Source organism: Budorcas taxicolor, chromosome 11 (assembly GCF_023091745.1).
Source record: "Budorcas taxicolor isolate Tak-1 chromosome 11, Takin1.1, whole genome shotgun sequence".
Taxonomy (NCBI): Eukaryota; Metazoa; Chordata; class Mammalia; order Artiodactyla; family Bovidae; genus Budorcas; species Budorcas taxicolor.
This window is the reverse complement of record NC_068920.1, coordinates 153,530,568-153,546,270: the sequence shown is the minus strand read 5'-3', so window position 1 is coordinate 153,546,270 and position 15,703 is coordinate 153,530,568. Positions and strand designations below refer to the sequence as shown.

General features: G+C 36.3%; 1 protein-coding gene across 1 annotated transcript in view; it reads left to right on the top strand.

The window, feature by feature from the left end:
• The first annotated feature begins 890 nt into the window (after positions 1-890).
• Positions 891-15,703, top strand: part of STRBP (spermatid perinuclear RNA binding protein) — a 60,940-nt gene continuing 46,127 nt past the window's right edge. Inside the window, exons 1-4 of the mRNA XM_052648350.1 lie at positions 891-1,002; positions 3,340-3,560; positions 8,179-8,344; positions 11,822-11,966. Coding sequence (XP_052504310.1) covers positions 1,000-1,002; positions 3,340-3,560; positions 8,179-8,344; positions 11,822-11,966 — 535 coding nt within the window. The 5' untranslated portion in view covers positions 891-999. The remainder of the gene's footprint in view (positions 1,003-3,339; positions 3,561-8,178; positions 8,345-11,821; positions 11,967-15,703) is intronic.

The window sequence follows — 15,703 nt, the reverse complement described above, 5'->3', positions numbered from 1 at the left end:
TGTGTATTTCTCCTGATAGTCATGTAATGTATATGTTCTATTTTAATAGTCTCTAGTTTCTCTTTCTTTCTTTCCTTTTTTTTACAGCTGGCTTGTATATAAGGACCTCAGCAGTGTTCAGAAAAGCTTATTTTTACCTTACCTGGAATAAAATCTTATAAAAGTGGAACATAGGGGTAATAGAATGAGTCTTAGGCCTCTGGGCAGAAATATGAGTGGGATTCTGGTGACAGCCATTCATGGGTAATGAAATACGGATTGAGTGAATATTCAGCATAGCACTGCATATAGGTTGAGAGGGCAGTAAGGTCTCTAGGGAGTTAGGAGAGGAGAGCCAAAAAAGCATGCTGAATTTTAGGCCTGAAATGATTAAAGAGGAGACATTGTTCCAACATATATTGTAAGTCTGATGGCAGTGTCAAATGGAAAAGCCTCTTGGTTACAAGCAAAGGTGTTACATTTCCAGGTGTCCTTATCTACTTTTCAGATAGGCCTGACGCCAATTTCTGTTGAAAATCTCATGGTTAATTGCAACATTTTCCCCACCAATAGTAGTAGTACATTTTCTGGTTGTATTTCTTTACTGAATCTGTGTTTGTTAATGTATTCATCTCATGGCTGGCTACCAAAAAAGTTAATTCTCTGGTCATATCACTTAGGCTCTTGGGCCCAGGCCTTCAAAGGATGTTTTAGCTTTTGTTTAAAATAAGTAATTTTCCACTCCAAAGATTGTTCTGTTTTATTCAGTAATATGTTTATGGGTTTCACCCTCTGATATGAAACTAATCATAAATAAGCATTTTTGAAAAGTTGCTTTTCTTTTTCTCTTGCAAGTGTACTCTAAAGAACAAGCCTTCAGATATCTTTGCCATATTGACTCTGAGCCATCAGGGGACTCAGGCTTATGAGGAGGTACTGTCACACAAAGCAGTGTCTAGTGAAGACGACAAGAAAGAGGGGAAAGGATCGGAAGAAGAAGCTAAAATACTATAGAAAACCATGGTAGGTTATCATTTATAATTCCTTAATTTAGTTACCAAAGAGCTCAGTGATTTAAAGTTGAAACTATGAACAGTGAAGGCAAGTAAAAACAGTGGTGTTAATTTTTGGCTCCAGTGCATCAGCTGAAGATGCCATTCTACTATTTAAGCAAAGCGAATGAGTTCAGATTTATTACGAGCCCTTTAAACCACAAGATGGAGCCCCATGAGCCTGCAGTCCATAAATTATTAACTACAAAGGAGGGAATGCTCATAAATAATATTTTTTTAATAAAACTGGTATTAGCAAACTGATACAAATGGCTAAGGTGACCTTGAACTTGAAATTATGTAATTTTTCTCTAGCGTTCTACCTGAAGCTCCGTGTTAAAGTCCTGAACTAGTTCTTTAAGTAATGATTTGAAGGTTTTGCAGTTTGTAAAATGTGTGTGTATTTAACTGAAAAAGACACCTTTTTTTTCACGTGCTCAGAGGTTAAAGCGTCTGTCTGCAACGCGGGAGACCTGGGTTCGATCCCTGGGTCAGGAAGATCCCCTGGAGAAGGAAATGGCAACCCACTCCAGTATTCCTGCCTGGAGAATCCCATGGACTGCGGAGCCTGGTGGGCTATAGTCCACAGGGTTGCAAAGAGTTGGACATGACTGAGCGACTTCATTTTCACTTTCTTTTGATTTTAAAATAATAAGGTCAAATATTGAGTGTATTGAGGATACTGAACTGAATATCCTAGAAACCTTAGTTTTTGTGGAAAGTTCATACTTAAATTGAATTAATTTTTTAATTGGTAAAATATGCTGAAATTTTTTGCCTCCTATTTTGGTTCTGAAGGATATGTGATTTCCCCTGCCCACCCCCCCCCCCCCCCAACCCCCACTAAGTGTTAGTGAGAAAAGCCTTAAAAAAAGATGTGTGGGGAAAAGCACAAAATATTAATCATCTGTATTTTTGAAATATGTTGTTTAGCAAGTCTGAAGGTATTTCTTTAAGAAAGATTTTATTAAAAAAAAATTTGTTCTAGCAACTTAATTGACTTGCTCTCTAAAGAAGGAACTCTACTAATATTTTAATTGTGAATGGTGGGGAAAAATGTTAACTTGGGATGGATTTTCTCTGTCATTTAGTTTTATGGTGAGCTGTGATGAATGACACTATATATTTCTTCCCATATGAAATGAATTATTTGCCTCTTCAGCTTATTTATCTGTTGCAGTCTAGATATTCTTACTGCTTAAATACGTTATATATATCACTTGTCATAGTTGGTGAAAATTCTTTTCCTAGTTTATTCATTTTAAATGTAGCTTGTTCATTTTGCTGTGTATTGGTACAAGTGTCTTCATGGTATTTGTAAATTTGGAGATATTCAAAGGTTTTTGGATGTGTGACTCATGAGTGTGAAGGATCTACTCTATTAAAATTTCATGAAATTCATTCTATTTCTAGGTGCTAATCTGCTCCACTGATTTCTGGGCCAGCATGTCATTTTAATTATTGCTTTTTAAATTTTTGATGTTTTATTTTAGCATAATGGTACCACCCATCCACCTTTGTAGAATAGTTCTTAATGCTGTCATTGATCCCTCCCCTACCCCCATGAGCTTTAAAATTATTTTTGTGAAGTATTACAATGAATCCATCTTGAGGGAATTTTGTTTGAGAATGTGTATATATTTGTATTAGTTTGGGAAATTAATTCTTTTACACTATTTATTTCCCCCATTTTGGAAGCTGGAATATCTCCTACTAATCTATTTTAAAAATAAAAGCATCACACCAAAGGTTTGAATGCCAAAAAGTAAGTAATATTCTGATGTGGCCCATAGTTTTACTGTCTTGTTCACATAGAACTTTGTATTTTATATTATTATATTATAATATCTCAATTTTTCAAAGTACAGAAGTATTCAGCAGTTTGGAAAGGAATGACTGGGTATCATGAGTCACCTGTATGCATTTCTAGATACTCTGCTGAAACTAGGAAGTGTCTGTTTCTTGCCAGTGATGTGTGATATGGATGACCTTTTTTGATGTGATATTGAAAACACATCTGTTCAGCTAAAAGGTGAAATGTACGTAATACTGAATGTGATATGTGTGAACTTTTCCAAAACATGAATGAATGATTTAAGGTTTTCTGGCATGGCGTTCAGTAGGGTGGGTTTTTACTTCCTTTCTTAAGCAGTTTTTTGTTGTTTCAATGTTAACTGTTGCACAGCAGTTTGACATAGCTAATCACAATAGTTATTAGCTGTGACCTGACTAAAATATATTTGTAAGTCATCCTTTTCAGGTACCATTTCTTTTCTCAAAGTAATAGTTTTCTTTCATCTTCTGACAGAGATCTATCAGATCTTTTGCTAATGATGATCGCCATGTAATGGTGAAACATTCGACAATTTATCCATCTCCGGAGGAACTTGAAGCTGTTCAGAATATGGTATCTACTGTTGAGTGTGCTCTTAAACATGTCTCAGATTGGCTGGATGAAACAAGTAAAGGCACAAAAGCAGAGGGTGAGACAGAAGTAAAGAAGGAAGAGGCTGTAGACACCTATTCCAAGTAAGTGTGACCTGACCTTTGTATGACACTTTACTTGTAGTGCCTAGAAAAGTCCAGGGTCCCATCCCACTGGGTTACACTTGGTATGCCGTGGTCTTTGGGTTTTCTCATTTATATGACTGTAAACAAGGAAGTAAATGTGGAATTTTTCTGAGTTAAATTTGAAGGGACAGTAGAAGAGGAGTAATGATTAGATCAGAGAAACGGGAGAGAGATGTTCAGGATCCCTTTAAAAACGGATATAAGCCCTTTAAAAAAAACCCTCTGTTTTAGAGATTGTGATATGTCATTTTTTTCATGTGTTGGTTTAGTTTCCTAAATTCAGAAATAAACACTTTTTTTTTTTTTTTAATCTCTGGGGAAATCGTAAAATGTCATTTTTTCAGGTGTTTAAAAATCCTGATGTAGAAGAAAGAGTGCAGGAGAATGTCCTCCAAAGGTATTTTTGACTGTATCTTCCTTGTTGACTCCCAGGATCCAGTGTAGTGTCTTGCATGTAGTACATGCTCATTGGGTATTGAATGAATGGCCTAATGGGAGCCAGACCCTTCAGCTATTACAGCAGTGCTTCCAGTGCTGCACCGAAAGTGAGTTGTGAGTGAGATAAAGCTGAGTGAGAACGAGGAAACTATTTATGCCTTGCTAAACTTAGAGTTACTGTTTTGAGCAATGTCACTATGATTGGAGTAAGAATACAGTTTACTTTGAAAGATGAAGCTCATTTGACTGCATTGTATTAGTAGGATTAAGAACATTACTTTGACTACAACTGGTAAATTGAGGATAGAAGTTACAGAATTTTTTTCTCAGCCTTTCAATTCTAAATCACTGTGATAATAAGTAGTTAAAGAATAGTGAGAAAATATTGATAAATCGATTTCTTTAACTGAAAGATAGTGTAACCTTTCCATCTTCAGATGAAAGAAAATCAGTATCCGTTTTTAGCTGAAGATTATATTTTCTTGACTTTGTTAACTTATTATAGGTAATATATACATTAGCCATAGATTTGTCAGCTTGAAGTTTCTTGGCAATAATTCATTTTTTCTTGCATATGATAAGTTTAGAAAAGATACTGTCAAATATACAGTTCATTGGTAATTAGTAGTATCATCCAATAATGAAGCTCTTTGTATCTCAGTCCCCGCACAAGTTAAATAGTCATAAATTCCTTATTTATAGATTAACTGATTGATTGGCCACACCGCAGGGCTTGTGTAATCTTAGTTCTCAAACCAGGAATTGAATCTGGGCCACGGCAGTGAAAGTGCAGAGTCTTAACAACTGGATCACTAGGGAATAAATGCATTCCATGTTTAAGTTGCATGTCGGAATGTGTTTATACCATTTATTGTGGTAAAACTTCTATGATTTGCTGTTTTTACTATTTCTAAGTATTTTTCAGCGAAGTCAGTCCTTTTAAATGCATCTCTTTGCTGTCAAGGCTGAACAGACTCTTGGAAAGTGCTCCAGTAGACACTTGCTGAACTGGATCAGGTTGCTGAGTTGTCAAGGTGTTTAAAACATGATGTACTGTATACTTTGTTTGAATTTTTAAATAGTGTTGTGTGGACTCTGTAGAGTGTTTCCAGTTTGTGAAACATTCCTGAGTTGAGCCCTTGGGTGTGATTCTTCCCGTGTGGTAGAGCTTAAGGTATAGAATGATTGTGTCCCTATTTTATATAAAACAGAGGCAGGCATGGCTTCCAGACAGAGCTGTTGTGGTCATAGACACGGATTATGCTCCTGATATGTGCTAAGCACTGCAGAGGGCCCAGAGACAGGGAGGGCTTGCTTGTATTTATTAAGCACCTTCTATTGCCAGGCACTGTTAGACAGCTTTTACCTGTGTGCTTGTGTTTTACCTCTTTACAAACGGACTCACAGGTTCCCACTATATGTATTTTAGAAATATTAAATATTTAGCTTAATTTAAATTAATTCCCTGTATTGGAGTCACTTGCTTTATAATACCTCATATTCAAATTCATTATTAAAATTTAGAATTGAATTAAAACTTAGTTTCTCTGCTCAGTCTTGCTGTCTTCTACATGGTAAGCCCAAGTATATCATAGTTATGGTATAGAATGTAATAAGCAAGCTAATAAGGGCTAGTTAATAACATCTACTATTCATTGAGTGCCAATTACTGTATTAGATTACTTTTCACATTATTTTACAACAAATCTGCTAGTGTCTATTACTGTTGCCTGCCCTCCACCTCCATTTTACTTAAATTTCCAGTGCTTCATATTTGGTTATGAAGAAAGAGTGACTCAGAATCAATAACAAATTTACCTTGTTTAACGTCACTGAGTGTGTGGTGGAGTCAGGATTCACATTCAAGTCTGTTGGACTCAAATCCACTTTTCTTTACATCTTCACTTTGATTATCCATGACCAAAATGTGAAAGTACAGAGCAGGGAAAGACTAGGTGCGGGATTTGGGGATCAGAAAAATCTTCACAAAGGAGGTAGCGTTTGCAGTTGGCTCTCCAGAGAGTGAGTAGGGTTTTGTCAGGCAGTGAAAGTAGAAGAAAAAATAAATCTCAGCAAGGATCTAGGTGTGAAAAAGTATTGGGAAAAAGTATTAGGACTGTTTAAAGAATAATAGATATTTTTTATTGAGCTATTAATATATGCCAGCTCTGGGCTAAGTTCATTACTTATGCTAATTATTAATAAATGATATTTTCAGTACTGCTCTGAGGAAGGTATTACTCCGTTGTTTTTTTTTTTAAACAAATGAAGAAATAGACTCAAAGAGTCAAGTAATTTATAATTTGTCCAGTGTCATATAGTAAGTGGCAGATCAGGGTTCGAAACGGGAAGTCATGCTGATTCCTAAATTGCTTCCCAATAAGCCCATGTCTAAGTGTTCAGTGGGACACCAGGAAAGAGGCAGGCAGAGTTTCGTCCTTGTTGTGCCTTTGGAAGACTGTTCTGGTTGTAACATACTGTATACAGTAGATGAGATGCTAGGAATTAGGTGAGAGGTAGTAAGAGCCTGAAAAGAAGCTAGTTTGAAGGCAGGGGTTGGAGAGTGATTATGAGGGGAGAATTTATAAACTATTACTAGGTTTGGGAGAAAGATGAAAGAATAGGAATACAGAGGAAAAAATAATCAAAGATGACAGACTCTATCCTTAATATCAAATAATGCCCTATATTTGGTTTACTTGCTTCAAAATGATTTTTATTTCTTTTTATACTTGTACCACCCTTATAATTTTTCACTGCTTAAATGTTTATTGACTCTCTCAGGTGTGCCAGGCACTGCTGAGTTATTTATGATTTCCTGTCGTGTTTCCATTGCCCCTGTTCTGTTTCTCTTTTCCCCAGTTCATTCTCCATCTCTGCTAACTTGGGCTCAACTTTGCTGACTCTTTGCCCTCAGCTAGAATGACCTTCTTTTTCTCTTTAACCAAATCATGACTCTGCTGAAGTCACTCTTGAAGTTTGCCTTGCTTGAAGTCTTTAATTTTGACCTTTCTCTTTTCTGAAATTATGATGCAGTCATAATAATGTAAAGAGCTTGAGTGTTGTGGTCAAATCAACTTGAGTTTGAATCTTGTTCAGTTGTTTAGTCATGTCCAACTCTGTGCAACCCCATGGACTGCAGCACCATTTTACTCTCTGTGAACTTGAACAATTAATCACCAGTTTTGAGATTCTCATTCCTTGTCTTTCAAATGCAGGCTCTTTGTTAGGTCTAAATGAGATTTGTGGCACACAGTTTGTTCTCAGATGTCACACTTGTCTACCTTCTTAAGCAGGTTTTAAGCAGCTTTTGTACTTAATCTGCAGTGTGAGCCTCTGAAGCAGGAGAATTTGGAGTATGTTCTCCATATTCAAACAGTTGCTTACTTGTTGAATGACCATTGAGTTTAGTTACATTTTCATTTGTAATTGAGGGGAATGAACTAATAAACTTTAGTTATTAAAATTAAGGATAGATATTAATGTTACTCTTAGGCACCATTCATGACTTGATATTCTTTGAATGTTCGTTCTTCTGGTTACCACTGGATTTAGAATGTGTGTGTTGGCAGATCATCTTTGGGTTCCTCAGCTCTTCACTTTTATCACATTATTCTGCTTTCCCCATAAACATTTATGGATTCCTAGAATGCTACAGCTACAAGGAGAGAGCTAAGGCTTACCCAGCCAATAGCCATTTTACAGTTATAGATACTGAGCCAGAAGGCACTGCTAGGAGCAGAGGTCAGGTCTTTTCATTTCCACTCTGATGCTCTTTCTTATTATACCACGGTGTTCATGTTTCTCACAATTCTTTAGTTGCTAATTAAAAGATAAAAGGAGGGAGTTTGAATAATTGAAAAGATATTTAAGGGGATACAGTATTTTTGGATTTTCCTGAGCAATATAGATTTAATAAAGAATTGAGAGATCTATCATTTGAAACAGTCTCCCTATTGATTCTTTGTATAAGGTAGTTTATGAGCCTCAAATCTGAGACTTACTTTTGTGGAATTTTGGATATCTGGATTTATGTTCTCCCTTATCAATTCCTATGGATATCCAGAAAACCAAGTGATGATTAAGTTATAGTTCAGAAGTAGGCTGTGAAAGTAATCATTCAGACTTTTATTTTTAGGGATCAAGGTGGTCGAACATTGTGTGGTGTAATGAGGATTGGCCTGGTTGCAAAAGGCTTGCTGATTAAAGATGATATGGACTTGGAGCTGGTTTTAATGTGCAAAGACAAACCCACAGAGACCCTGTTAAATACAGTCAAAGATAATCTTCCTATTCAGATTCAGGTGAGTACAGTTTAATTGTACCTCTAGGAGAATTTGTGAAAAGGTAAAAATAGGTAGTGATCTTCATTAATTTAATAAAAAGAAATTGATAACGTAAAAGGTAGGTACAGACGGCTACTCTGGGTCTGTGCATCATCCATCACATCTAAGGCAAACTTCTGGTGATTAGCATTCAAAGTACAGTCTTAAATTTTTCAGACGTATCTTGCTGAAAGTCTTCATGTTTTCCAGAGTAGGCCTCTCAACGTTATAAAACTATCGAGAAGGTTTGATACAGGGTGGAAAAGAACAAAAAGAGCCTGGACAACTGGAAACTTTGATAGATGCTAATTTTTTAAATTGACGACTCTGTTAATTTTATTTCATTCATTCATTCTGTTAATAGAAATTCACTATTAATTCCTTGTTTTCAAGCCTTTTTCACATTGGGATGCATTTAGAAAATTTTACTGTTGTCATGTTTCCTGGAGGATGCTGCTGGAGGCTGAGGGCTCCTCAGGGCTGAAGGCAACTGGTTGGTCCAGGGCTGTGGTCACTTTAGGACCTGCTCTACCAGCCTGCTCCAAGGGTTAGTTGAAAACGGTGATCGCCTTTCGTTTTCAGATATGTTACCTTTGGTATAATTAGATTATATCTTTTTGACGATTTTATATCAGTTAGTCCTTCAATCCATGTTGCATAAATAGGTATCAGTACACAAGGTTGAACTGTGAGTTGTTGAATGCGCTCTTTTTTTTGTAGTTGGTTTCCTTTATTTGTATTTCTTCTGTGGAGACCTTTTTTCCCCTCAAAGTAAAATGAATTCTAAATTTGTCTTTATTAGCTTTGTTACTGGATCATTTTCTTTCATATTCACCAACTGATTTTCAGAACCATCTTCCTGACTTTAATCTGCCGTTCCTGAAACTCAAATTTGTGTTGACACATTCTCCTATATTAATTTCTGGAGCACTTTTTCAAAAAAATCATTTTTAGATCTTAACACTTTCTAAGTGACTGACCAAATATATTTGATTTTTCCATTTTCAGTTCTGATTGAAGGAAAGTTTCTGTTCTTTCAAGGGTTAAATTCATTTCTTTTAAAGAAAGATATAAAAGATTAAAGACTTTTTGCATCGTTGTGTGATCATTTGAGAAGGGAGAGTGGTAAGCAACATGGAGTACAGTAAAGAAAGTTCAGTAATGGGTTTCTGACTATACTTTTTGTTACTAGAATGTTAATGTTGTAAAATCCATCTTTTTTCCATTATTTTTATATTGTTTTAAAGTTTAATCTTTATTTCTGCTTTTATTGTAGTGAACATTGTTATTCTTAAATCTGTACTAGAGTAATAAGCAAAGAGTTGGACATATGGAGGCTTTTCCAACCATCTCACCCTCTTTTCTGTTCTCTTTACTGAGTTCTGTTTTATATAAGAGTGGTCATATTTTCAGATGTGTCAGGATGGAAAAAGGGTTGAGAATCAGTGCTATAAGAAATTGAAGATCTGTTGTATTTCTCAGTATTGAAGATGCAGGAAATTGGAGCTTCAGTTGTACTAATAGAGCTTTCTCTGTGTAGTTCACAACTGTGTGAACTCTGTATTTTCTATTTCTGGGCACCACAGTTTTAAACTTTTTGTCAGGCTGGCAAGTGTTTGAGGGAAGGGCCTGGGAGAGAATGCAGACTGTGTAAACGCTTTCAAATTTGAAGAGACTAGGGCTTTTTAACCTAGAGAAGGTGAAAAAAGATGTAAGTATCTTCAGATCTTTGAAGAGCTTCTTGGAGAAGGCAAAAGTGGCCTGAACTCTTAAGACCAGTGGTGGGCATTTTAAGAAACATACCTGATTTTAACATAGCCAATAGAGTTATCCAGCAGTGAAACCAGCTGCTTTGTGTGATGGTTTGGATCTATGACAGTAGCTGTTTGGGTGGAGGTACCCAAATAAATGGGAATGTAATTGTATACCCACTTTATATTAATTTATATACATGTACACATATTTACTATGCCTTCATATGTACACACAAGCATAGACATCTTATTATTAATATAAAAATGTTTTAGAAAATCATTTTAAATGGGATTTTTGCATTTATTCCCTGCCTACCCCTTTTTTCTTGGTGTTTGTTTGGAAAACTGATCTCTGATACTATACGAACTTATTTCCTTGTGAATTAAAAACCTTTTCCCTGAGCACTTATCATAGCAAAACTTTGAGTTATCAGGGTACCTTAATTAATTGGGATTGTATCAGACCTTTTCTCTGTGTACTCTTTTCTATGGTGGTTTTAGAACTTCTTGAGCAGAGGAAGGAGAAGGATGACCAAAACCAGAGTCACTTAGAATTAGTCTAGCCCAACACTCATATCATATTTCATTACTTTGGATGTGTCTTAAAGAGTGATCTGCATGTATGGTTGAAAACTGACTTTGCTTTTTCTCTGAGACATCTTTACTGCTCTTATGCAGAGTGAATGTGAGCAGTTTTCTGCTTTTTCTCTATACTCTAGTTCTGGTTTTTCCAGCCACTATGTGGCCTTTCCCTTTCTTGGTTTACTCTGTTCAAAATTAGGATAACGAATTTTCAGTTTTCTATCTTTTTTTGGATGTTTAATGGTAAAATGCTGTTCTTATATAAATGACTTTGAGTCCCTTTAATGCACAGTTGATGAGTAGAGAGACCCAGTAGTGTTTCTGTTCAGCTATTTATGTTAGGTAATATATGTTAAATTTTACCACCAAGAAAGGCCCTGTGTAACTTACTAAACTATATATTTAGTGTATACTTAAAAGCAATCCTAGTTGGTGATAATTTTTTGTATAATTGTTTGTTAAAAGAAGCAGTGAACATTTCTGTGTGGATGTCAGATGACTTGTCCCAGAGAATCTCACTGGAATGATCTCTGACACCTCTTGTTAGAGAAGGAAAGTTAGTTACTTGTTTATATTAACCTTTTTACTGATGAGTGATTGTGCAGAGATCCATTTTCATTCATTCTTACTTGATTTTCTTTAAAAATCTACATAATCTTACATAAAAGATTAGGTAATCTTATATTTATAAATCTTTATTAGCAAGTAGGAGTTCCTGTTTAGGTTGTCCTATCAAAAAAGGTATTTAGAGAGCATTCCCAGCAACTTATTATTCTATATAAGTCCTTTGTAATAATTTCAAGAGCAATAATTTACCTTTTGTTGTATAATGATGCTTTTGGTAACTTTCACTTTCAAATATTAGAAAGAATGATTTTAAATGTTGTTTAATAATTGAATGGATGATTGCTTTTTGAGGGATGGAGAAAGAGGATTCGTCAGTAAGTTGGGAGAGAGAAATGTTGCTTCCACCCTGAAGAACTAGTTAAAGATTAGTTACTCTTTCAGAACAGTAAAAACTAATCGTTAGTAACTTTTGAAAACCAAGACTAAGGGGGGAATCATTCACTTTTTGAAATTTTAATTAATTGGCTGTTTTTGAAATCTTGGTGACTTTCAGAAACTCACAGAAGAGAAATACCAAGTGGAACAATGTGTAGATGAGGCATCTATTATAATTCGGAATACAAAAGAACCCACGCTAACTTTGAAGGTGATACTTACTTCTCCTCTAATTAGAGACGAATTGGAGAAGAAGGATGGAGGTACACATGTGTATATATATATATATATATATATGTATATATAGAGAGACATAGATGTGTATATATAAATATATATTTGTTTTGTTCACATAAGACCTCTCTTAAATGCTGCACTAATTATGTCCAGTGGATTTAAGAAATAATCTGTCTTTTGTTTTATGCCACTCCTAGTATTTTAAGCAATTTATTCCTACACAGTCTCTGTATTTTGCAAAAATGTTTATATTCAAAACATAAAATATGTTAATTCAGAAAAACCTGTGCTTATGTTGGTTTTAAATCCATTTTAATTTTTATACTGTTTCAGTGTTCTGTTTTACTTTGTCTAGTTTTGCATTGCTATTGGTATCAGCTCACCTGTTCTGGGTAGCTTGGTTATTAGGTCTGATTTTAGGGTTAAATGTGATCCATAACTTTTTAAGAGTTATGCTTTATCTAATTGCCTAAGTGTTTTGTCACGTAAGAGAGATAAATTGGGGGGGGGGTTAAATAATCTTTAGTAAAAATTTTTTTTTAGGAGGTATGTGATCCTGTTAACATTTAGGATTTTATATATGTGGGAATTTTATTTTAATCTGACTTTCTTCTGAAGTTAAAAAGAATTTCTGCATAGCAATGCCATCAAATAAAAGTGGAGTGAGAAATGTATTTCGTTTTAAGAAGTGCTGTTGGAGCTGGATTTCTTTTTTAGTATTTTTATCCTTTCACATCAGCTTGTTTCTGCCTCTTAGTCCTATCTCTGGAAACTTGCCATGTGCTATTTCTCCTCTGTCAGACCTTTGACCAACTAGCCTCTCTCTGTTATGACAGTTTAGAGGCAATGTGGCCTAACTGGGCCATCGAGGACTCCCTGTTGCTGTTTTTCATCACTAGATATTCAGCAAGTTCCATTGCTTACTCCCCTACCTGAAATACCAGTGCAGCAAGAAGTATTGGTCAGTTTCTTAATTTATTTCAAGTTGATGATAAAGGAAGAAAAAGATGCGTTTTACCAGAGATGTTAGAATTTCAAGTTTTGCAGGCATGACTCATAGGATTTCTTAAAGTAAAAGTGATAGACTTTCTTTTTAAAGAAGTCTTTTGGGTACTAAAATCAGCTATACCATACCCAACAGATATAAACTAGGTACATTTATGAATCATAGTTTAAAATTAAAGTACATCCACTCTGTAATTGGGTTTATCCCTGTACTTTTTCTTTTGGACTGTATATAGTATCTCTAACACCTCTGAAGAACCAACCTTCAGTTCAGTTCAGTTCAGTCACTCAGTCGTGTCCGACTCTTTGCGACCCCATGAATCGCAGCACACCAGGCCTCCCTGTCCATCACCAACTCCCAGAGTTCACTCAGACTCATGTCCATCGAGTCAGTGATGCCATCCAGCCATCTCATCCTCTGTCGTCCCCTTCTCCTCCTACCCCCGATCCCTCCCAGCATCAGAGTCTTTCCCAATGAGTCAGCTCTTAGCATCAGGTGGCCAAAGTACTGGAGTTTCAACTTTAGCATCATTCCTTCCAAAGAAATCCCAGGACTGATCTCCTTGAGAATGGACTGGTTGGATCTCCTTGCAGTCCAAGGGACTCTCAAGAGTCTTCTCCAACACCACAGTTCAAAAGCATCAATTCTTTGGCACTCAGCCTTCTTCACAGCCCAACTCTCACATCCATACATGACCACAGGAAAAACCATAGCCTTGACTAGATAGACCTTAGTCGGCAAAGTAATGTCTCTGCTTTTGAAAATGCTATCTAGGTTGGTCATAACTTTTCTTCCAAGGAGTAAGCGTCTTTTAATTTCATGACTGCAATCACCATCTGCAATGATTTTGGAGCCCCCCAAAATAAAGTCTGACACTGTTTCCACTGTTTCCCCATCTATTTCCCATGAAGTGATGGGACCAGATGCCATGATCTTCGTTTTCTGAATGTTGAGCTTAAATGGCTTAATTTCTTTAGCAGCGTTACAGTTCACCATTAATTGTAGAACTATAAAATGATTTCTGAAGTATCAAGATAATTCTGTTAATTCTGGTAAGCTGTGTTCTGCTTGACCTTCTAGTGTAAAATCAACCATTTCTAAGTGTAGTTATAGATATTATTAAAAATTCTTTGAGTATAGAGAGATGAGAAGATGACTGAAGTTGCCAGAGGCTAAATTTGTCTAGATTTGAAGTTGCCAAATACTAAATAATGTTTGCTTGCAGCTGGAGACATCTCTCCCATTACTTTGAAAGTATTGAGAACTACAGGCTTCTTTCCCTCCATGGTTATGTACACTTACATGGGATTTTAAGGTTTCAGTGATAACTCTAAGCTTAGTCTGTTGCCTTTATAACTAGGGTCAGAGGACCTGAAAACAGATCTTAGTATGTTGTACCCTTACTAGAAGACTAGTTATTGCAGAATGGAATTTGCGGTGGAGCAGGAGAGTCATAGTCTGTTCAAGGTGTTCGGGTTATTAAAGGACTCCAAGACCTCTTTATAAGCTCAGTCTTTATCAGCTGATGTTAACATAATTGCATGGGATCAGATAAGATGAAAGAATCAGCTTGAATCTAATATTTTACACATTACTTCCTCTCCTTTTGAATGGCAGCAAGATTTGCTTTGCTGTTTTCCTTAACCTCACAGCCCTGCCAACTCACCTGTTACCTCTCATAATTGGCTCGTTTTGTCTAATTTGGACTTTGTCGAAGTTTTTAGATCTGTGCTAGCAGTTTTGTGTGTTATTGGTTAACTGAGGATCCAGTGTAAGCGTTTAAGATCTGGGCTGTACAGTTCCATAGGATTTCTTTCATCACACCAGATAACTCCTCTTGCCTTGATGCAGTTCTTTTCAGCTGCATGGGGTGAAAGTACAGATTCATTTGGGTTCCAGGAATTTCTAAGTTTGAGAGAAATCTCTTTAAAAAATATGCACTCATTTTCTTTCTCAAAGTTTAAAAAAATTTGCATTGTAAATACTTTTTGGGGAGAGATTTTCCTGCAGAATCTCAACTTCTCTTCTCCCACAGAACGAATAGGCTGTTCCCAGTATACACCTCATGTGTTTCCCTTCCCTTGTGACATATTTGGGTAAAATCAAAGAGGAAAAATGTCCGAGAGCAGGCAGAACTGGAGGACTGAATCGGATGAGAGCACCACGCTTTTCTTCTCCGTGTATCTCTGCAGAAGTGGCTCTAGTTAATTACTCATTTCACATTGCTGTTTAGATTTTCAGTGGCCAGAGTATAGTGAATTTCTTTGGTATTGTTTACTGTTTCACAGGTAAGAGTCCTCCTGTGCTGTCAGCCTTCTTTCTGTATTCTAACCCTTTACATGAAGGCCCTGTAGAATAACCATTCTGTATAACTATATGGGGCTTCCCAGTGGCGCTAATGGTGAAAAACGTCCTGCCAATGCAGAAGACACATAGAGACGTGGGTTAGATCCCTGGGTCGGGAACATCCTCTGGAGGAGGGCACGGCAACCTACTCTAGTATTCTTGCCTAGAGAATCCCATGGACAGAGGACTTTGGCAGGCTACAGTCCATGGAGTCCCAAAGACTTGGACACACTGAAGTGACCTAACATGCACACATACATGCATTACTACATGCTTCCTGCTAAAGAAGGCATAGGAAAAAGAACATAGCCCTTGGTGGCAGCCAAGTGTTTGACCCTTAACTCCATTAAGTATTACTGTGTGCCTTGGACATATTTCTTCACTTCAAAATGTGGGTAATGAATACTTTAG